The sequence below is a fragment of the Falco cherrug genome, chromosome 4 (assembly GCF_023634085.1).
Source record: "Falco cherrug isolate bFalChe1 chromosome 4, bFalChe1.pri, whole genome shotgun sequence".
In the NCBI taxonomy this organism is placed as follows: Eukaryota; Metazoa; Chordata; class Aves; order Falconiformes; family Falconidae; genus Falco; species Falco cherrug.
In genome coordinates, this window is record NC_073700.1 from 48,091,266 (window position 1) to 48,114,520 (window position 23,255).

Sequence of the window (23,255 nt, forward strand, 5' to 3'; positions counted from 1 at the left end):
TGGATTCAAGGTGATGACCTTGGGGTAAAGCAGCTTCACAGCCAGTTCACACTCCACTGAGTCATTTACTTCCTCCACAGTCATCTGAGGAGCTCTCTTCTTCCCAGGTCAGGACGCAAGACATGGGAAGCTTTGGGCATACCCCTCATTGCAGACAGGTGTGCACAGAATTAATTTGCAGGTGAGCTCTGAGAGCCAGATTTAGTGCTAGTTGTTTCCTCACCACATTCTAAGGCATAATCACTCTGCAGCCTGGCACCCAGACAATGAACAAAGCCTTTTCTTTATCTCCACATCCAGGGTTTGGGAGCAAGCAGGAAAAGCCTGCGCAGATTTCAGACAGAGCCCTCACCTAGCTACATGCCACTAAAGGATGCTTTATTAATCTCTGCTTTGAAAACACTGGCTGCAGAGAATGGGAGAGCTGTCAAACACAAATGAGGAGGAACTGAATTAATGCAGAGACCAATATAATATCTAGGAGTTGCAATATCAGCTCCTTTATCAATCTGAAGGCAAATCTTACTGTTATTCAGCAGTAATGAAACCAGTGCTATTGTGGCTGTAGATAGTGCCAGGTGAGAGGCACACCTGCATTTTAAAAGACACTGCCACAGGGAAAGATGTCGAGCTGCTTTATGACTGCTTGCGCTTTGTGACTCATTGTGCACATCGATGGTGCACAGATAACTGGTCTAACCTGAGAGAAAAATGTCTCTGCCTAGCCCAAGCCAAGCAGAGGTACAAGGAGCCAGCGCCAGGTCTCTGGCCAGATCTGCGTGGGGAAAAGCCAGCTCTGGAGTGCCAGGGAGGTGGTTAAGGGCTGCAGCTCAAGAAGAGGTGCCCTGACACAGCCCCTAGTTTAAAGGGCAAGTGTTTCTTCCTCCCAGTGGCTCACTGCTGGCCAGAGCAGCCCTTTGCACAGGCACTGTAGCCCAGCAGGAAAAGCTGCACAGAGCACAACATGCCCCAGAGATGCTCTTAACAGAAGAAACAATCTTTAATTAGAAAGACATTAACATCTCTGGTCACAGCAGAGTCTGGGAGCAAGGACACCTCCATCCTCCTTACCACCCTGCTTTTGAACTTCCTGGGATTTTTAACTCCCACTTTCTTGCAGACCATATGAATTGGGGAACACAAGAACAAAACCTCGGAGCTCCTCAGCCCCTCCCTCCAGAGCTCAGAGGGATTTATACTTCTTTAGAGACTCTGCCCCTGGCAGGGGCAAGCACAGTCGTTACAATGCTGGTGGGCAGCAGAGGGTGTGTGGTTGTCCACTGCCGTGCTCGGAGCAGAGCTGGCCTGACCCATCCAGGTTAAACCTGCCCGAGAGCTCAGCTTGCTCAGCACAGCATCCCTGCTGCAGGGCGCCACGGTTATTTATAACACTTGGTGCATTGTTAGTTCAAGTTGATACACACACAAATAGAGCTCCAGGCAGCTGTGCCATCAGAAGCAGCCTCCAGGCATGCCCCAAGCAGAGCGCCAAACACCCCAAGCTGTTCCCATTTTTACACTCACATTTGGAGGAGGAACTGCTCTTTGCAGCTTCAGATACTGTGACTTGTTCCAGGCGACAGATCAGGTGTTGGCCAATCTCGAGTGACTCCAGAGCACTGGGTTGCATTCAGGCACTTTCTGATCCCAGCCTGCCTTTCTAGAACCTGAATCACCCTTTGCTCAACCCTTGCACTTGAGCCAGGGTGGGTTGTAGGATCCATGTGGAGGAGACAGCTCTAGGCAGACACCCAGGCACAAAGAAGCCAGAAAGCATCAAATACTTAGAGATCTTCAGTCTGAGCAACAGGGACTCCACATGAAACTGGCTGGTTTATCCCAAGGGCACAGACTTGCTACCCCCTGTATTGCTGGGGGATGTCACACATGTGGAGGGAGGCACCTCTGCAGCCAGCCCAGGGCCACGTCAGTGTGACCACGCTCAGGTACCACCACAGAAAACCTGGCTCCACACAGACTGAGCCTGCATCTCTACTCCCTGCACCCCTCTCCTTCCCATCCCACGTTTCAGCATTCCCAAAGCCATCACCCTCCCAGGAGTCATGAAGAGCCTCTCCACAGGAGGGATCAGAGGGGAAGGTCCCTATACCCTGGACTCCAGCAGCAGCATGTCCAGACCATCTACAGGCAGAACCTGCCAGCTCCAGGTAATGACAGCCAACTGCATCCTAGTTCACATGAAAAAAAAAAAGGGTAATTTTATTATATAGTTTAAAAAATATCAACATAGCATTTAACTGGACATCTTACTCTAGGACACAGCTGCCCCAGAGAAGCAGGCACTTTGCAGCCACAGCAGAGGTCCAGGTTCACAGGTCAGGGCTCTTGCTTATCCTAGAAAACAAGATATTTTACTGTTAACACCAGCCAGTCATCACTGACACTGATGAGAGAGCTGCTGAGCCAACCCACCCAGCACCTCTCCTCACCCTCCGTTTCCCTGAAAGCCAGGCACTGAGCATCAGTTTCATGGGAATTAGCCAGGCATCCACCAGTGCTTTGGCAACATGTGGGTCTAGAGCAGTGAAGGACCCTGTGTGAAGGTGCTAGTGATGAAGACTCTCCCACAGGTCCTCCCCATTTTGAAGTGGAAGATACCTAGGCCAGCGAGCTGTGAAGAGCTCATGGTGGCCTGCTGGTAGCACCTGTGGTTCAGAGGTGGCTGCTCTGGGTACCAGCACAAGATGCTCAACTGGCATTTGGCACCTGTCATGCAGGGGTGGAAACACCCACAGCACACATCCATCATCATCTCAACAACATGTGGGGACTGAGGCTGTCTCCTTGCACAGGGAGAGGAACTAGAGCCCCTACAACCCTTTCCTAGCTGACTTGGCAGCAAAGGGAGTAGAGAGCTATGTCCAAAGGCTCAGAGCCTGGAGACATCCCCCCAGGCTGAAAGACCTTTGAGCTTGTGACACCTGGCATGCTCCACACTAGAAAAGGGTGGGTGGAATTATGGCCCAGCACAGAGAAGTCCTTACCCCACTCTGTGACAAACTACTGCTGGTCATTGCAGCCTACATGAGCCTCCTGCTCACTGCCACCCTCACTGCCCACATCAGCTTGGGCTTCTGGGCATCACCATTACCACCATCAGCAGCTGGAGCATCTTCCCCGCTGGTAGACCCAGCTGCATTCCCTGGTCCCAGCTCTGTGCTTGCAGCCAGCGGCTCTGGGGTACCACTAACCCCAGTGGGGTTGTACATCCTCCACTTGCAGAGTCAGGGGCATGGCCAGACTGCAGCTCCACGGAAGGGTGGCACAAGACCCATGAGTGATCTCATGAGTTTCAGAGTAGTTCAGATAACCCTTGACACCTCTCCTTCTGTAGCCAAGGGAAGGACAGAAGTACACCCTTCCAGCCTGGTATTTGCAAGTGTACTGCAGACCAAGGCTACAGCCAGCGTGGGGCAAGCACACTCACCTGGAGATCTGGTGATTCCTTCAGCATAATGATCTCATTTTTCTCTTCAAGCTCCAGGTCTGCCTCAGTGTCATTCTGGGATTTGTACTCTTCACTGTCTGTTGCTGTGTCAGAGGGCTGGAGAAGAAAGAGGCAGTGGACGCACCGGCCCCATCCCCAACAGCACTGGGAGCCACAGCCAAGTAACCAAGGGTGACAGGGATGCTGCTTTTCAGGGATGTCAACCAAAGATAAACTTTGTTGTGTTATGGGATGAGTGGGGCACCCACACCTTTCAGACACAAAGTGAAGTGATACTCCAGTGTTCTTTGGACAGCCTGCAGCCCTCAAAGGGTGTCCAATAAAGGAAACCTCTTTACAGCTCCCCACACAGGCTCCTCTGCGGGGACACTGCAGTGACACTCCCAGCCTACCAGGGGCACATAGAGGCTAAACACAATCACCTTGGAGTTGCTCAGCCCTGGAGGCACAAGCCTGCTCAGCAGCCAGATCATACCTCGTATGTGAGGTCTTCAGAGTCATCCTCCGACAGGCCCCTCTCCAATACCACCAACCAGGTCTCTGGCTCCTCTGGATCCAAGTCATCCCTCTTTCTCTCATTTGCTTTGTTAGTTGGGTTGATTAGAGCTTCATGGGTCTCTGCAGGGATTCGTAAGAGACACAGTCACAACACACACAGAACAAACCTTCATTTGTGCACTTCCCAGTTTTCCACCCAGCACAGGAGCTCCAGAGCTGGTGTATTGAAATACCATGCTGTGTGCTTCTTAGCTGCAGAGCCTCCAGGTGTTCCAGGAAGCTGCAGCTCTTACCCTTGGGCATGTTGCTTTGGCCCCAGTCTGCTGGCAGGTGGCCCAGGATGTTCTGGATCCTGGTGGGGACAATAGAGAAGATGAGGCGCATTATTCTCCCCCTGAGCTTCTTGGAAAGTTGTCCAGGCTGGGTGGGAGACTGTGTGAAGGAGACTTTGCTGATGATGGTCTCCACAGGGACCACAAATCCAGTCCAGCCTGATGCTCTCTGAAGGGTCTTCAGCTGCAAACAAGAGGTACCTTATGTCATGTGAGAACTTCCAGCTATTTAAAGTCCTCAGTGAAACTCTTAAACTCTGCTCTACCCCAGCTTGGAGTGGAGACTGGGACCAACTTCAGCCAGGTAAAACAGGGCCAGTCAGATTGTACCTTGTCTCTAAAGACCCCCCATCTCTCGTGGCCCAGAGAAGGGGAGAAATGCAAGTGATGCAACACCCATTAGCAGAAGGAGAACAAGGCAAGACCAAACCAGGCAGAGGACAAGAGCTGGAATGGGGAGGGAAGCAGAGAAGTGCACACAGAGCACAGGGAAGAGGGAAAAGATGGAAGTAGAGAGAATATCTGGCAGAGAAACTAAAGGAACTGCTAGTCTCAAAGAGGGGCTTTATCCCCCCCATCCCCTTGGCCTCAGACTCCTCCATCCGCAGGAATATCACTTACCAGGTACTTAACAAAACCCAGCTGAAGGATGCGGCACAGGAGCCTGCTGGAGAGGGAGCCGGGCTCATTGCAGGTGACTGGCCTCCCCTAGAGATGGAGAGAGAAAGGTCAGACACCCTCCACCCCAGCTCTGACAGTGCCCCCAGCAGAATCAACTACTTCAGCACCTTCTTTGGTCTGGGGGATGGCATTACTTGCTTCTCCATGAAGCCCAAGAACCCAGACTCAACAGAAACCTGGTTTAGCCCAGCCTGCAGCCCTCAGGCTACTTGTAGCCCCTGGCCCAGCTGCTGCTCGTTGCACTGACGAGCTGCCAGCCCCACTAACCAGTGGGGCAGCCCAGTGCCCTCCCCTGGGGGTTCCCTGGTTGAGCACTGGTCCTGGTGCAGGGCCTGATGGCTCTCAATTAGAGGTTTATTTTTTCTCAATGTGGGGTGCTTGCCTCCTCCGAGGGGTTGTAGCGTGCCAAGCCAAGACCCTGATTTGGGATATCTCCCCTTGCTCTGTGACAATGTGAATAGCTGAAGGCAGAGGGTGATGAGGTGCTAGAAAACCTGTCCTGCTGAGCCCCTTGGTGATGGGAGAAGGTGGACCCCAGATGAGGAGAGGCCCTTCAGCATCCCTCCTGGCCTGTGCCCTTCCCTTGCTCCCGCACTGCAGGGGGAAGCTGGGGCTGGGATTTGTTTCAGTCAATAAAGATGAAAGGAAGGGAGTAAGCCTGGGTCTTTGAAATCACAGCCTGATCAATTAGTCAGCAGCTCTGTGTGTGCAGGAACACACATGCACACACACTCCTCTTTGTAAAATGGGCTCAGCTGAGCCCCTAGAAGCACTTTCCAGAAGCTTCTTTATAGCAGATCCTTTCAGCCCCTGCTCTGGGCACTCTGAGGTTGTAACTTTGTGCGGACTGTAAACCCAAAAGCTGTGCTGGGCGTAGTGTGAACAGACCTGCTGACCCCCATGTGCAGCTCAGCGTCGATCCTTCCCCCAGCTCTGTGCTTGGGCAAGCTGAGGACCATGATGTGCAGATGGGCTGGAGTCCCATCTCTGTCCAGTTCTGGCCCCATAACTATCAGGAGGGATTTTCAGCTGTTATTTCTACCAGGCAGGTGGGATTGGAGTGGGGAAAGGTGTTTAATGTCTAGGTGTCACTTTACCCTGTTGCAAGGTAACAGACACACTGCTCCAAATGCTGGCGAGGCCCAGAAGCAGGCATGGTGTGCGGGCACTGCCCTTGGCGTGAAGGGCACAGCATCAGCGTAACAGGGCACCCACCTCCCCTCTCCATTCAGCTGAACAGGGCATCGTGGCAGAGATGACCCCGCAGAGATGGGGACCGATGTCCAGCATCCACAGATCTTGCTTGCAGCCATGCCACTGGCCACACGTTTGGGGGACAGGCATGAGCCCCCCTCAGTGGAGCTGGGACGTGGCTGTTTACTATATTCTCGGTCAGGCTCCCAGCGCCGGCTAGTGCCAAAGCCAGCCTGGCCTTGCCCCTGCTCCTGCTGAAACCCACGGCAGAGCCTCTTCGGTTCCTGGTGTGGGACAGAACCAAATCACGGCAGGTTACCACAGCCCAGCTGCACTGCTGCAGCGGCAGACCCTGCACTGCACAGAAGCGGAGCTGCTTTGCTCTCTGCGCTGTTTGCAGAGCAGGAGCTAACACAAAGCATCCGTGATCCCCCTGCTAGAGAGGGGGGGGTGGGCTTCCCCAGCAAAGGTGGCTCTGCAGCTCTGCCCCTGCCCGGCTGCAGAGGGGAGAAGGCAAAGCAGCCTTTGTCTGAGGCTCCGCTGGGACAGCGGGTTCATGCTCCCACCTGGAGGACACGCAACACGTGTCATCACAACAGCCTCATGCCTGGGGGCTGCCCGGGACCGTCGCCCCCCTCAGTCCCATGCCCAGCAGGGATGGGAGCACAGGGATGCTGCCCAGTACGCAGCCCGAGTGACAGCAGAGATGGGAGGAGATGGGGGCTCTGACTGAAATCGGTAATTTCTCTGGGTAATTGCGTGGGCCAAGGTAGAGATTTTCCTGGTGGGAGTTTTGCCAGACAGAGCTGAAGTGTTTGTCTCCTGCTCTCACCTCAGGCTGCCCCTTCTGCTCAGCTCCACCTGATACCCACAGACGGTGACTCATCCTGCACAGGCCACCGCTCCATGCACTTGCTCATGCTCCTGGCTCCCTCCCACCCTGGGTGCTGCAGCCCTCGCTCCGGCTGCTCATCCAGCTCTTCTTCCCCTCTGTGCACCCCCCACCTCCTGTCTCATGGGTGACGGGGCTGGCCGGCACCAGTGGCCCTGCATGTGAGCAGGAAGGCAGGAGCAGAGGTTGCGGACAAGTGCCTCCTCGCCCGTCCCCCTCCATCTGTCTCTCCTGTGCCCAGGCGGGTGACGAATTGCTGCTGGTCTGGAGGGAGCAGGTGCAGGGACCTGGCAGCCGTTGTCACAATGCGTCACCACATGGAGAGCAATCAGGGCTGGCTGCAGAGCATAAATACACAGCGCTGCTCCAGGGAGCCCTGTCGGTCCCACCATGTCGCTCTGGGAGGAGATGCTCTGCCCCCGTGCGCTCCAGGGTAATGGCTCCAGGGACATCTTCCTCCATGTGGTGACCCCCGACCGCATCCCGCAGTTTACTATCCCCTCTCTGGACAACCACAAGAAGCAGAGGCGCTCAGGCAAGGGGAAGGGGCAGCTGGTGGGGACGGCTTGGAGGAGTGGCTGGGACTCAACAGCGGAGGATGAGCACGGTGTGCCTGGCTCTATGTCGTCCTGCTCCAACGCCGGGCTCGCTGCCGCTGCGCAGGCTATGCCAGACCCCAGTGCTCGGGCAGCTCTGTCCCTGCCCCATCTCCCTAAGGTCACCACCCCGTATGGCTTCGTCACCCTGGGGCAGAGCCCCCAGGTCACCAGTGAAGAGGCACTGTTTTTTCACTCGGGCTCAGGTTTCCCTCGAGAACCCGCTGCTGAGGTAGAGCCCAGCTGGCAGGAGGAGCCAGGATGCTGCAGGCACCCAGGGGTGCCTGTTGCTGGGGGAGGCGGCTGCTCCCGGACCAGGGGGGGGCTGAGGGACCACAAGCAGCCGAGTCCCCATGCCAGGAGTCACAAGGATGGTGGAGACAGCCAGGCCTACAGGACTCCAGCAGGGCTTCCCCTGCTCAGCAGATGTGCCAGCCCGCTCAGAGACATGCAAATAACGGATGTTCTGGAAAGCAAAGAGGCAGAGAAGAGAGAGACGAGGCTCCTGGGGGTGGGCTGTCAGAGGAGCAGCTCCAGCCTGGAGCTCCCCACTGGGACACCCAGGAAGAACTTGCTCCAGAGGATCCTCGGGAGGCACCTTGCCCACCCTCGGCAGCTCAAGCCTACAAATTTCACTCTCCACTGATCTTGCAAAGCAGCTCTGAGAAACAAAGATTCCCTACAGACTTGGGAAAGGGACGCGCTGGCCAGAGCCTCAGCCTGCCAGCAGCCGGGCTCAAACGGGAGGGCATCAGATGTGTCACTTCACCCGGAGGAAAAACACTGAAGTGGCATTGCCCTTGGCTGGGGCGCCAGGAGTGCTCTGCAGCAGGAGGCGCCGGGGGCTTCACGGGCTGGGGCAGCGTGCCCACCAGGCCAGAGGACAGCAGCAGCAGTGGCGGCAGCAGCGGCAGCAGCAGTGGTGCAGCTGCGTGGGGCAGGCTGGGGAGCAGAGGGGGCTGCAGGTTTGTAACTGTACAGCATCTGAATAAAAGTGAAAACATTCCAACTGACCAATGCACCTCTCCTTTTTTCTTTCCTGTGCCAGCAGCTGAGTATCAACAGGATATTTGGGTGCACCCCAGCACTCCCTCCTATTGTACCCCTGGTCTCAGCAGCTCCCACTGTTTATCTCCAGGTGAGAGCAGGTTCTTGATGGGCTTGAAACTGCTGAAATGCAGAGCAGGAGAGTGTCTGAGCCCTCCAGGACATGAGCTGCAGCAGGCTAGGAAAGAGAGATCACATTCACTTTATGGCTGGTTTCCAGCTTTGTGGCTGTAGGGTGGGACGTCTGCATGTGCCAGGGTCCCTCTCCCAGCCTGACCCTTGCAGGCGGGACCTCTGCTTCCAGGACACAGCAGCTTTCCAGAAATAGTTACTTCACGGCAGTCCACAGGGTACAGTTGCCAACTGCTCTTAACTAGCTGCGATAAAGCAAGTTGCGCATTATTGGCTGTGCTCTCATAAACTGCTTTTTGCTTTTATTGAGAAGCAGAACCTGCAATGCCAGAATTAAAGCATTCATGGTCAGCAGTGTTTTAGGGCTAATGAAGCACAGTGTCCTGGGTCAGCAGCGCTGGGCTGCTGTCACGTTCACTTTCAGGGCTCTTAATTCTCAATGAGGATCCCTGAGAGGTGGAACTGGGAGGGCTGGTCCTGGCCCAGGCGAGCAGGTGGAGTGCAGCCACCTGGGGGGGACTGGGGGTCAGCTGAGGTCCCTGCAATAAGACCATACAGAGCAGGCAGCGATCAGGTTTTGCATCGGGGCCATTAAACAGTGGGTTTCTTATCTCAGTTTGATTCCACTCCCTGCCAGGCTGGCTGTGTGACCTGGGCCATGTCATGCTCTAACTCAGTGGCTTGGTTTCCCCCATCTCTTCAGTCTAGTTTGACTATAAGATAAGCCCTTTGCTGGAACCGCCACTTACAAAGGAGCTTTGCCGAGTGTGTCTGAGCACCACGCAGCCACCAGGATGAGCCAGAAGCGGGACACGGGTCCCCAGAGTCCCTGCTTTCCTCCAGATGCTGTTGCATGAAAGCACCGGTACCCAGAGGACTTCAGTGATGGCATGAAATAGGGGTGGGAGCTTTTCATATGCAAATCCCAGACTTCTCCAGGCATATACATGCCCTCCTGCATGGCTTATGGCATGGATATTAATGACTCTTTCTCCAGCATGGAAGAATGTGGTAGCAAGGGCTGTTAGAAAGGGACCCAGGATCAGTTATGTGACAGAAAATCCGCTCAACTATTATTATTAGGAGCACTGGCACTATAGAGCAAGTCAGGGACTAAAGCTTCTGAAAATTTAAATTGATCTCCAGCTCCTGAGGGCATCATCTCCGTTCAGCACTTAGGGATGAGAGGGCAGATTGAGTTACTACAGATTAATAAACGAGCGGTTATCAGTTGAGTTGTGATATCTGAATGTGTGCATGCTCTGAGCTGACAGGCAAATATGAATTAAGCCATGCTCCTGTAAACCTCTCTCCATTTCCTTTTGATGCTTAAGCTACTGCACAGTAGTGGCTCTGTTTAACTGCCTCATCATCTTCCAAGGAAGGCATGGGGACAAATCCTTGGTGGCAGCTGACTGAAGTGGTGAGCCTGCTGTATTTAGCAATTAAACCTGGAGGGTGGGAGCTAGGGCTCCTGGGTTTTATTCCTTGCTTGGTGACCTTCCTGAGCTCCTGGGAACCTTACTGTGCCCCTTCCTTGTCTACAAAATAGGAAGAAATCTGCTCTGCTTCACGGGTGGGTTGCATCCATGTTCACAAGACATCTCTGATGCCCTTGGCAGGATATCCCAAGGGAAGAAATATTGGATGTTATTACAGCCTGCCATGGTACGAGACTCCTTTCCTCCGCATGTGCTAGTGTAGGGATTATCAGCCTGGACAGAATCACAAATTAAAGCTTTGTTTAAAATGGTTGCGGTGGGGATCGCTACATGGCAGGTGTGGAGCCGGGCTTAAGCTAGGGAGGAAACATCAATTCCATGCAACACAGCAAAGGTGCTCTGCCGTGAAACTGCCTCTCTGCCGTATTTCTGCTGCTGCCAGGCTACACCTCAAGGCATCCCTCCAGCCTGCGAAGTGAGAAGGACAATATCTCCCACTGGAGCAACGTGTCTCTGAGATTTACAGGATGCCCTTTCCCTGCAAACCCCGTGCCTGGCAGTGAGGACGTTACAGTGGGAGCCATCACTGATGTGGCAAGATAAATAGTCGTTACCAGCAACTGATTATTCTGCCTGGGCCTGGTACATTTTCTAAATGCTGTTTTTGTCTGACTCAGAATTTTGTTCCAGCCTCCTGCAGGTACAGACAGCAGAAAAGCTCAGGGCTAATTATCAGCTCTTAATCCCACGTACAGCGGTTTCAGCAGCACTAACCACGCTTGGCTGTAAGTAGGTGGAATCAGAAACGTAACAAGTCCAAATCTCCAGAGCACAAGGGGCTGGATTGAGGACAGGTCTCCAAATCCTCCGCAGCAGCAGCTTCCCCAGCACCCTCCCGCAGGGCTCAGCTGCTGCAGCCAGTGAGCCAGGCAGTACCACGGCCTCCCCCAGCCCTGTGGTACTGAGATGCTTCTTCCCTCCATGCTGACCCTTCTAAGAGATCAGATGCACCAGGCACCAGCTTATTTGGAAGAAAACCAGCCAAACTGGGCAGAGACCGAGAGCATTTCCCAATGTCTCATTCCTGCAAACTCTATCAGGAAAAATAAACAAGACCTTCCCTTCGATCTCAGTGGATCTAGTGTATCTGTCAAGGTCCCTCTCATGGTGTTATCTCCCCTGTTCTCCAGGATTTTTACTGCAACCTATGGAAACCAGGACCTCTCTCTTTCCTTTTCAAAGAAGCCCAGCTTGCCCCTGGCCAGGCTGCTACCATCACCGGTCACATCGGTACTGCAGCCCTGGTGCTGGGCTCTGCAGGGCAGAGCAGAGACCCCCCAAGGGGAAGCTGATCTCTTGCTCTTGACAATCTCAGGTGCCACAAATGTCACTTACTGCACACTGAAGGTCTCTTCACCATGCTGGGCATGGAGAGATGTTGGTCTCATGGACACCAGGCCCTAAGCAGCAGCAGGAGTCAGCTGGGAGCAAGCAACATTTGTGATCTCGGCATGATTTTTATGCAATGGAACACCTGGCCTTCCTGAGATCGATACAGAACTGCTGTCTTTGCCAAGAATTTTATAGTCAGTGTCCCTGCCTGCTAGGTGAGATAAGCCCCTTCATGTGCTCATTAGCTGCACGGCTCCTTTCCCAGCTAATTGGTGCTGGAAAGGTCAAGCTCTTGCTATGAGACAGTCTGCCGCAGTCAGAGTCCCAGCTTGGGAAGCTGGGAGGCATGCGGGGCTGGAGACCACCCTGCTGACCCCTCCTGAAACACCCCCTGCTGCCTTCAAGCAGCGCCACGCTCTCAGCACCCCGCTCCACACCGCGGGCGCCTGGCTGGGCTGTGGGCTTCACCGGTGCCTGGATGCTACAAGGATCACGGCTTCTCCAGCGGGTTAAATTTCACCTCCTCAGCTGGCAGGCTGTTTGCGACCAGGTAGCGACTGCCTCCAATTTCTCTGTTATTCTCGTTTGTTCCGTGAAGGGGTTTGTTTGCTTGTTTCCCTTACTGCAGCCATCTGACAGCCAAGCTGTGCTCGTTTGCCGTGCATGGCACGGGGACAGGGCTCAGGCTCTTGCCGGGCAGAGCCATGTGAGCCCCTGCACGGCACATGGCAGCAGCTGCTCCCCGCTCAGCTGCGCCCGCATGGAGAAACCACTTTTCCATCTACCCGGGCTCAGCAGCAGGACCTCTGTCCCCAGCCGCCGTCTGCAGAGGCAGCTGCGTGAGTGCATCCAAGTCCATGCTTTTCCCTTCAGATGCTCCCAGAGATCCAACCATGGCGAGACTGATCCACTTGCGAGGAGGAAAAATACTAACTGTGTTCCCCTCCTCGGGGTTTACTTTAAACCTCGGTGTGATCATCTGTTGCTCTTCACGAAGAGCTGAGAGTCATATCCGAGTGATTTTCAGGCAGCTCCTCTTGCTCTGAATATATTCAAATATCTCTAGAGATGGGGTTTATAGCGTGCAACTGGGAGGGTGTGTGGGAGCAGCCGGCGCACAAGGGATGCGATGTTATCTCTGGACATCTGTGCTCTACTGCTGGAGCCTGGCTTAATGGGAAAGGAAAGGCAAAACAGCTTCTGTGCTGTGAAAAAAAGGAGGAAGATTCCTGGCTGAGCCCATCACAAGGCAGCAGCTGGGATGTGGTGACTGGAAAGCAGGAGCTGCCAGGACAGGGAAAAACTCAGCGGGGTTAGCAAGGAGGGCAGAGGAGAGCCAGGCTGCTGCAGACCTGAACCTGCCTGGCAGGATGGGACTGGCAGCATCACCTGGGGAAGAGGTGGGCTGGGACCCGGCACACACCTTTGGGGAGTGTGTAGGTGTGTCTGTGAGCGGGCACAGGGATGGGCAGGAGAATTCACCCCATGGAGGGAGGTTCCTCATGCTTTTCCACGTGGCTGTGTAATTCCTCCTACAGCCACCCTGAAGAAATGGGCAGTTCGTTCCCCTGGTGCGGTGGCCTTGGCAAGGCGAGGAGGGGTGGGCATGGCTGCACAGCTTTGCTTCCAGCCCCCGTGGTGCGGGGGTTGTTCCCAGGCTGTGAGGGGTGTGGGTGACCCCCACTGCCCATGAAGCCAGCGATGCTGCAGCCCCACGGCTGTGCCCAGGGCTTCTCTGTGCACATACAGCACAGCCCTGCACCTCATCCTGGCACTGGGGGCCACCTTCAGCAAGCCCAGGAGGACTCAAGCAACCTCCGTCCCCTGCGCTTCTCTTCCCACCACTTGCTGTCACTCCTTCCCCACTGGGAGAGCTGCCGCAGTTATAACTGCTGAAACCCAGCTGGGGCGAGGCGTCAGGGGGGTCCCCCCAAGGGCATCTGTACTGGACCCCAGGCCTGTGATTTCTGGTTGCCGCTCAAGGAGATGCCAAATTTCCTGAGCTGGAGATTTTCACTCCTGGGTGCCAAAGGGTAGCTTGAGAGCTGCAGCAGCAAGGTTGGTGGGCAGGAAAGCCACGCAGGCATTCGTAAGGAGTTGCTCATGGTTTTTTTCCACCTTCAGCTTGTCTGACCAGGGTTTGCTTGAATTCGCTCCTGGATAATGTCACTCACTCATGTTTTAGTGTCGCTTTTAGGCCACACACCAGAGATACTTGGCTCAGCTGCCTCTTCAGGGCCAGCATTTGGGACATGGTAGGCAAAGCAGTGACAAGCTCAGCAAGTGGCAGACTTGGTGGTTGTGCTAAATGATAGTCTCCTTTAGCAGTCCTCCAACACTGTGCCCCTGGAGAGCAGCAGGACAGGGGGTGGTGAACCTGGAGATGGTTTCCCACTGGTAACAGCAGTCCTGGGCATCACTGACTCTGGCTTGGGGCTTCCCAGGGTTACAGCAGAGGGTCTTCAGCCAGGAGAAATGGCCTGAGAGATGCAGGCAATGCTGTCAATGATGGCAGCACATTGCGAAGGTGCCCCTGTGAGAGCATGGCTCTGCAAGGAGCACCCTCAGCTGTGACACTCAAAGCAGGACTTGCCTCAAACACAGCAGTTTTGGCTGCTTTGCCTTCTCATATTCTCTGTGCTACACGGGCGTCGCTACGAGAGCACAGTGGAGGGCAGAGCTGGTGGTGAGGTCCCTTACCGGGGCTGCTTTCCCACCCACCCATGAAGATGCAAGGAAGAGTCCTGCGGGCAGGACTCATCCGAGCTGTAGCAGAGCTGCTTCCTCTGCTGCGGCTGGAGTTGGCCCAAACAAGACTGCCAGCTCAATTAGAGGAAACACACGGAAGGCATCTGCAGGGATAGCTCCAGTTTTCAGCACAGGGCAAAGCAAGGAGCTATATTTTTGTCTTGTTTTTGCTAATTATCCATGTAGATGAAACAAGCTGTTAAAGTTGGAAACCAAAATAATTTTCTTCCGTATGCTGTCTTCACACCTCTCAGGATTTGACCCTACTGAGCAGCAGAGAGCTGCTTTGTTCATTTGTGGGTATTTTACTTCCCCCCAGTGCCTCTTCCCATGAGCTTGTCTGGATGTGGCAGACTCACAAGCCAAAGCCCACCCTTGGGAAAACCAATGTTGGCAAGAAGTTGTTTTCCCAGGCTTCAGGTTGTTTCTTACACAGCACAGCAAAACTTCCAGGCTCAGACCAGACACAGCCATGCTGGAAAAGCCTCTCCTTGTGCAGACAGGCAGGTCTCGCAGGAGGACAAAGCCCTGGGAAGCTGCGTGTCACGCTGCCAGCACTGGCTCAGCACCCTGGGGTGGGAGGTCTTGCCAGGACCAGCTTCCCAGTGCCAGAGCTGGCTGCCCATGGATGGAGGGAACAAGACAGATGTGCATTATTCAGTGTCAGCTGCTGTTTTTCTTGTGTCCAACAAAACAATAAACTGTGGCTGAAAATAAAATCAGTACTTGCCTTGCCTCCTTTCGTGTTCATGCTCAGCAAGGAGCTTGGTATGGCAAAGGGAAGGGAGGCTGGTCACCATCAGCCTGGTTTGAAGAAGCAGCTGAGCTGGGGCAGAGCCACAGGGATCCCAGCCCAGCTCAGCTGCAGGGAGCAGCTGGAGAGTGCTGGGGCTGCCGACCCTGCCAGGGCGCCCAGGGCTGCTCTTCGGGGAACAGGTACCCACTGGGATCACAGCGGCAGCGAGGAAAGTTGGAGTAAACCTGTAGCAGAGAAAGGAGCTGAATGCTGTGTACCTGGCACGAGTGAGAATGCAAACAAGGTGAACCAGTTTTCTGGGTGAACAGATAAACCTACCAAGCAGCTTTGTTGTTTGTGCCGGGGACTTTAGCACAAATGCAAGCAGCAGAGCTGTGGTTGCTACACAGACACGAGAGCTCCTCTGTGTCCCATGCTGTACAAATGCAGAGAGCCTGAACTTTGTGGCAATCAGCATCCCACGTGGCCGAGCCACTCTCCAGTTCATGAGTTATGAGACCATTTGATCTCCAGAGATGGCAGGGTAACTGGGCTTGCAAAGCAGGACCAGCCAGAGAGCTGAAGGAAGGAGCAGGGAGAACACAGCACCATCTCATCGTGTATCCCAGCCTGGAGGCTGAAAAACTGAAAGCACCTGGTTTGCAGATCTGGGGCCTTTCCCTGTGTTATCTCCAACCTCTGAACCCTCCTGGTTCAAAGGCCCCCACCTGACACTCTCCCCAGCTGGGGTCTCCTCCCTCTCGCTTGAACCGGTGTGCCAAGCTGCTGCCTGCTGGCCCTGCTCTCAACAGCGCTTCAAGCCCTGGGCACATCTTCATGTGCCGGCAGCCAGCAAGAAAATGTAGTTGATCAGCAAACATGACAATCGCAAAGCTCCTCACCAGACAGGCTGGATATCCTCCCCCAGACACCATGCCCTCAGCTTCTACCTCAACCCCTTCTTCACATGTGAAAGTGCTACTAGAAGCTTATAAACCAGTATTGCTTTCCCCATCAAAAGTCATGAGTCATGTAATTTTTAAAAGCTATGTGGTTCACCTTTGTATCTGCTTCAAGCTAATTGCTTTAAAAAAAATAAGAAGCAGGATTCATTATGTTTCTTTAATTGCCCTCAGGGCTGGGTGTACTGTGAGGGTGAATTTAATTTAGCTAGAAGATGATTTTCATTAGGGGATAAAGGAGAAGAGAGAAAAAGCATTGTATGCTATTCTGTCCCTTAAGAAAACAACACTTTGGGAAAGCTCTTGGGAGCGTGGGGCCAGGCTGCTGGGGGAAACGAACCCACCGGCGCAGTTGCTGTGCCCGCTGCCCCCACTCCCTGCTGCATCACTGGTGCAAGCGCAGCAGCGAGCACCCCATTGCTCCGGGGGCTGGAAAGTCCTTCAGGTGTCAGTGGAGCAGGAGCAGACAGTGCAGGGTGTGAAATACTTCTGCGCTCAGGGGCTCTGCCTACAGGCACTGCCTGCCCCAAGCAGGTCTTACCAGGGAGCATTGCATCTTCCTGCTCCAGAAAGGCTTCACCCGCACGGCTCCTCAGCCGGGCAGGGACAGCTCAACCTGGCTGACAGGCAGTTTCAGGGAAACTGAGGCACAGAAGGTTACCTCACTCATCCAACGCTTGCCCAACAGGATGAGTGTTCTGCATTGCCACTAACGCCACGGGGTCTCACCAGGCTTTGTGGCAGAAGAGGAGGGACACTGAAAGACGGAGCCGCCTTGTGGGAAAAAAGCCCAGGTGAGCAGAGTGCGGAGGCAAGGTTCCTCTTTTCTCCTTTCCTCATCATCTCCCTGTCGCTGCTCAAGTCTCTGACTGAAATTCTTCATTCTCCTTTGCTTGGCACCTCCCCCTCACTCCCCTGTCACCCTCGGTGCAGCAGCCTGGGGCTGCCTGCGTGGCCACCCGCCTGCCCGGGGCCACCACGCTGCTCCTTCAGGCAGGCACTCAGGTCTACTGATGCGACTCTATTCTGGGAAATGCATTTCAGCAAGAGCAGCTGGGCTGATGGAGCCTTAATCACTCTGTGCTCCAGAAAAAGTCATGAAAAGGCAATAATATCTGGGTATTTATGGCCCCGCAACTGTTCTGCTCTGCAAGGCAAGTATAGGGGAGAAAAGAAATAGGCAAAACATGTGGAAGGGCATTTTTTCCTGCTTCTGAAAAGTGGAACAAAAGGAGAGTGAGGATGGGCTGAGCTCTGCAGAGCCGGCCAACACACAGCCCTCTGAGCTAAATGACAAAAGCTATAAATTTGCTGAGTGGGAGCTCTTGGCAGAAACCTGTGGGAATGTGTTTGCACAAGTCCCAGTGTCAGAAATACTGATGGTTTTGAAGGCTTGATAAGGAGGAGCCCAGGGAAGAGAAAGTATACATTGTGATTTATGTGACCAACACAAAGGAAGAGAATGAGAAAAGCAACATTTATCATCAACGGGTGCCTGAAGCCGGATGCAGAGCTTGCGGTGGAAAAAGCGTGTGTTGTCGCAGAGGTTTTAGGTGGTGACTACAGAGCTACAGGATCGGCTTATCCTTGCCCATCTCCCTAACAGCTGGCTTGGGAAACCTGGTGAGGTCAGGCATGCTGATGTGAGGACTGAAAACTATTAAAACGCTGGCTTGTTTTGGACAGAGAAATCTGCGTTGTGCTTTCACTTCTGGCTGCAGGAGGGTCTTTCGAGGGCGAGCTGAGCCCCGCTGGCACTGGGGAGGGATGCCTTAACCCCTGCCCAGCTGTCATCTGGGTGTGGGACTGGGGTACACAGAGGGGTGAGGAAAATGCCGTGGTCCTGAGCAAACCTGTAAGACTGCAAAAGCCGCTACAACACAAACCTAATGCGCTGCAGAAGAGCTGCCCAGTAATGTCCATTTGAGGCTGCGTAACTCCTGGCTCCTCCATGGTTTTGCAGCTGAACACTGGGGTGAGTCTGTGGGGACGGCGGGGACAGAGACCCCAGCAACGTCACCCTCTGCTGAACGCTTGTGCATTGCTCACAGACATTTTTAGCCACCCTACAATAACCAAGCACCGCATCCATTCCCTGCTTTTCCATTCCTTACAACCACCAGCAACTCTTTGTTCCCTCCCAAAGCTTAGCAGATTTCTAACCATGGGAAGTTTTACAGTACGCTTCTGCTTTGCCCAGAGACATCTCCTGTCATCATATCAAGCGTTTTAAGTTTCCATACAAAGGCTGTTTGGCCTGTCCCAGGGTCACCTCCACCCTGCAAGTCCCCATTCCCCCCTGGCTCGGCACATCTCCCAGCTCCATGGCAGGTACCTGAGCAGCTGGGCTGCCAACGGGCAGGCGGGCAGGGAGCTTGTGGGGCCGTGGTGCTGTGCCGCCGGCGATGGTGGGGCCGTGCTGCTGCCACTGGCAATGGTGGGGGCACCAGCGATGGCTCCCACACAGCAGCTCACCCAAGGAGGAGCCAGGGGCTGCTGCCACGTTGCTGCTTCACGGACTGGCTAAGGGAAGAAAATCTGTGCTTGGCCATGGATGAAGGAGAAACAGCAGGGATGCTTTATACCTCTGCCTTCGGGAGAAGTGAATGCTTTCAAGGATAGAGCTGTCAGGGAGATTTCCTTTCTTCTCCTCCCCTTTCTCCCTTCCTTCTTTCCTTTCTTTGCTCTGTCACCTTACAGCTCTGTTCCACGGTGTGTAACCTTTCAGAGAGGCACTTCCCTGCAGTCCCAGCAGAGTCTCTAAACCTGACAGCATGGTGAGAAACCGCTGGAGGCAACTAAACTCACAATCTTCTTTGAGGATTACACTCTGTAGGAGAGCTCCTCTTGCTTGCCTCTTCTGCGGGAATTTGCAGTGTGCCTCACAGCCTCCTGCCAATAAGTGTGATGTGTAGAAAAAAGATGACTTTAGCAAATTTTGCTTTGTATTTTGGAGTTGATATATTATTTAAAAATGGTTCAATCAAGTTTTTTTATTATAGAAGGGCAGTGATGAGAATGCAGAGGTACGTACTATATCTACCCAATTAATGAGATTAGTCCTATTGATTTTAATGGGGGTGATTCACTGGCTTGAGATGAAACACTAGCTTATTTATCTACTGGATCACGGCCAGATGATGCGGTACCTTATAGGGTCTGGTCCTTAGATATCACAACTAGCTACAGACAGTGCAGGAACCCAGTCCTTTTAGGAGCACTAGTCTTGAGATTACATTGAGGGTTTTATTGCTATTATTTTAGGCAGAGTGCCCAAGAGGGAACAGTATGATTAATATTGAGGGAACAAATCCAGAGGTAATGGTCCCCATGAGCCCAGGGCCAGGGAAGCTGACAGCTCGGTTTTCTGGGTAGCCAGGTGGAACTGCTGATTTCTGAGCTGCGCTTTGGACACGCTGCCAGCAACATTTAGGGATGGATTGGTGGGCCTAGAGGTAAAAACTTCACACACAGCTCACCCACCCTGCTGAAAGGGACTGTTAGCCCTGTTTGCATAGGATCAGTGCCACCTCTGTGTCCTGCCTTCACAGGGTGTGCAGATGTGATCTCCCTGGCTTGCGTCCCCCTGGTAACTTATGCCCAGGCAGGAGCCTGTTTGCATATGCAAAATTGCCTGCTGCCTATGTGTTTTGAGCACAAACGTGAATTCAGGCTGCCCTTATAGCAGCAGGCATCCATCTTCCCAGCGACACAGCTATGTCCAAGGCGGCTCACCTTCCCCTGGCTGGGACAGCTGGACGTGGAGCCAGAGAGACTGCAAGGGCAATGCCCCCCTGAGCAATGAAACAGCCTACAGCAGCCCAGGGAGGGATGCAAGCTCAAGGTGCTGAGCTGCCTCCAGCACCTACCTGGGCCGCCTGGGGATGTGGCAGCACCTCAGCTGCTGCTTTGCAGCATCTGGTGCCCTCCCCTGGCTCCCTGCCACACTGTTGGCGCTCGCTGCCAACCTGCAGCTGCTGCCCAGCCCCCACAGGTTTTTAGCAGAGGCAAGAGAGGAAAGTTGCTCCTTGCCCTACATTTTAAATGCCTGTGGGGTTTTAATTTTTTTGAACAGTTCAAGACCTTTCAGAGCCCCTCTCTAGGTTACGTTCCTCTTCTCCAGCCTTTCTTCTTAGTATATTTAATTTCTTCTTTTATCATTAGCTTACCTTTCTTCTCCTTTCCCCTCTGTGTCTTGGATTAAACCCATCCTCATTTATCTAAGGCTAAGAGCAAGGTTTTTTTAAGAAACAACCTCATAACACCTCTCCTACGGGTGCTGCCTGGGAGCAGCAGTGAGGCCCCGGTCTCCCTGTCAGATACTCCCTAACAGACATCACCACGTTTGCAGAGAAGCACAGAGGATCACGAGCTGCTCCTGAGTGAAGGGGATCCATTCTGCCCAGAGCTCAGCTTCAGTCGTGGCCCTGGTGCTGGAGGAAGCCGAGTGCTGTTCTTAGAAACGCCAGTGCTCTCCCAAACTCCAGAACAAACAACGAACGTGAGTTTGCATTCAGCTCCAGCAGCATTTCTGGTGGAGGGGAGACAAGCAGGAGCAACCTCACACTTCTCTGGGGTGGGGTGTTCCACCTTCTGAACAAGATTGATTTCTAATTGACGTGACTTAGGGAGAAACTTCCCAAAGAGCAGGATTTCCTATGGTCACTCGCGATGGCACTACTGTTCCATCTCCTGTAGCCACTTGCTGCTGCCCCCACTGCAAGAGGCAGGACATTGGTTTTAGTGGGACACTGAGATTTTCCAACTTTTTTGTAACTAGTTATTTGTAACTAATGTCTCTCTAAATTTGTCTGTAGTTTTCCATGCTTTTTGGATGGTTCATCCTGGGAATGCAGGGAGCCAGAACAGACAGTCCTTTTAACAGCCACCAAATACTTCATGTTCCCACAGAGAAGCCAGAAAACTAGCCCCGTAACAGCTACATGACCTGGAGGGAGTTTGTTGGTCCTCAGTACTTTGTAAATAAATACTCAGTCGCTGCCTCAAAAGAACTAGGCAGAAACGCTGGGGTGTGAACAGGAGCTGCTTTGGGACTGCTGGAGGTGCAGACCCTGCATGGCATGGTGTACGTCACGTTGTCAGCACATGCAGTGCTCTGCCCTATTTCAGCTGAACCTGTTCCTCCTGGGACTTGTAAAACTTTTCCACTGTGATGGAGAAAGGACAGCTTCCACTCACAGCCACGCGGCTCCCAGCAGAGTCAGCTCCCATGGGAATACAATCGATCCTTCGTGGACAGGGGTTCAGAAAGCTAGAGCAAAATTTTAGCGTTTTCTTTGAGTGCAATATGACAACATGGTCTTACATTATTCATTGGACTCCCCTGACAGTGCATGCCACACAGGAGATTAGTTTATGCTATGCTTTAAATTCTAAATCTGCCTATGCAAGGGGAATAATAATTACACTCTTATAAATGTTAAAAAAGAAATGTCTTAACACTAATTAAACTTATTTATCTTTCACAATTAAAGAAGTTATCATCGCAATGAAAAGTATCACAGGAAAACAGTATGTTTATTTATCAAATGATTTTCCTGAATGTAAGGGCCTCTCCTTTACAAATTACACTATGAAAGAGCAGATGGCACTTGAAGATGAATAAAAGCCTAACTGTTGCCCTGTATGTGATCCCAAAAGTGAGACAGCTCAACTGAACATCGTCATTAATATTAAGGGAAAAGCAAGGCTGCATCAGGACCCAGGGCTGCCTACCACACAGGAGTAGTGTAAGAGGACTCGGCTCCAGCAGGAGACCTTGGGGCTAGGGAATACCTGCCCCACCAAGCAGCGGTCTCCTATCCATCAGCACACTGACCCTCAACCACCTTGTGCCACCTGGTGACCGTGAAGAGGACCAAAGCTCTGCACTGATGGCTGGTTGTGGTACCCAGCCTTTCCAGTGGCCACACAAAGTGCAGGTCAGTGATGAATGGGGTCAAGGTCTGCCTGGGGCTCCTGCTGGCCTCTTGCCTGCGAAGGTGCTGACTGGTGCTGCATAGCTGGGGAGGGCTGTGGGTTTGTGGTGTCCCAGCAGGGCAGGCAGCCCCACACTAGCTGGACAGTCAAGCAACAACCAAAAGGCAAGGAGATGTGAGAATCACCTAAGTGCATCTGGACAGAGGCTACAGCTGTGCAATTGTGGCAGGGTGAAAAGAGCTTGCCCCGTGTGTAGAGATGTTAACGCCATGGGACCTGGCATGGGTACAACTGGAGCAACTGCTCCGAGCCAGCCAGGCTGCGGAGGACAGCACAAAGAGGTCAAATGCCCACGTCCTGGCAACACGGGGCTCTGTGCCTTGTGAGCCCAGGAAAGCTGCCCAGCAGACCCTCCTTCCAGCCCTCAAAGTGCAGGTGCTGGAGGCTGCTAGCCTTACTGCAGGTCTTTCCAAGGATGTGGAACCAACAATATCTGACTTTAAGAGCCTGGAGGAGAGGTGACCTCCGCTGGCAAAAGTGCTGACTGAGGCAGGACTGTGCTGCATGCTGCCCGCATTGTCACCTTTGTCATGCTGCATCCCTAACTGAAAGCTTCAAGAGCCCAGGGGAAGGCCAGGCAAGAGAGAAGCCAGCAAATGAAAAGGGGCTGCTCTGTTCCCTTTGTGCCAACACTTCCACTCAGCCTCTTTTTTCAAGGACACGAGTCTTAGGAGAGATGAAAGGTGCCGCATGCAGTGGCGACTTCCAAATTGGAGATATGGCCTGGAGGTGACTGGCTGTTTGCTGCAATGTTGCTGATGACGCAGGTAGGAGAGTGGGTCTGTACGGAAAAGGAGATGAAAGGCAGAGCCTAGGAGCAGGCAAAAGCTGCAGCGACCCTGGGTGGGCAGAGACACTGAAAGGAAGGAGAGATGAGGAAGTCAGGTAAGTAGGGAGAGCCTGAACTTTGGTGTCAGAAGCAGCAGGGTTTGCAGGAGGATGAACACAGGACAGACTTGGCATAGAAAAGGTTTTAGAAAGTTCAGTGTCAGTGAAATGGTGAATAAAAGCCAGCCTGGAAGGATCCTGAAAGAACGAGGGCAGTGACCGATCGTAATTTTTAGGTAGAAGGAGTTAGGAGTGTGTCTGCTCATCAGTGGACTGGGACCATGTTTGTGAAACTCTGGGCACACT

General features: G+C 53.4%; 1 protein-coding gene across 1 annotated transcript; it reads left to right on the forward strand.

Moving 5' to 3' along the window:
- The first annotated feature begins 7,335 nt into the window (after positions 1-7,335).
- On the forward strand, positions 7,336-8,636 carry LOC114014486 (C2 calcium-dependent domain-containing protein 4C-like). The gene has a single exon (XM_027798312.2). It carries the CDS (start codon positions 7,457-7,459, stop codon positions 8,306-8,308), a length of 852 nt encoding a protein of 283 aa, XP_027654113.2. The 5' UTR covers positions 7,336-7,456; the 3' UTR covers positions 8,309-8,636.
- Positions 8,637-23,255: the final 14,619 nt, after the last annotated feature.

Coding starts and splice junctions, on each gene's coding strand:
- LOC114014486 (XM_027798312.2), top strand. CDS start 7,457: ATGTCGCTCTGGGAGGAGATGCTCTGCCCCCGTGCGCTCCAGGGTAAT.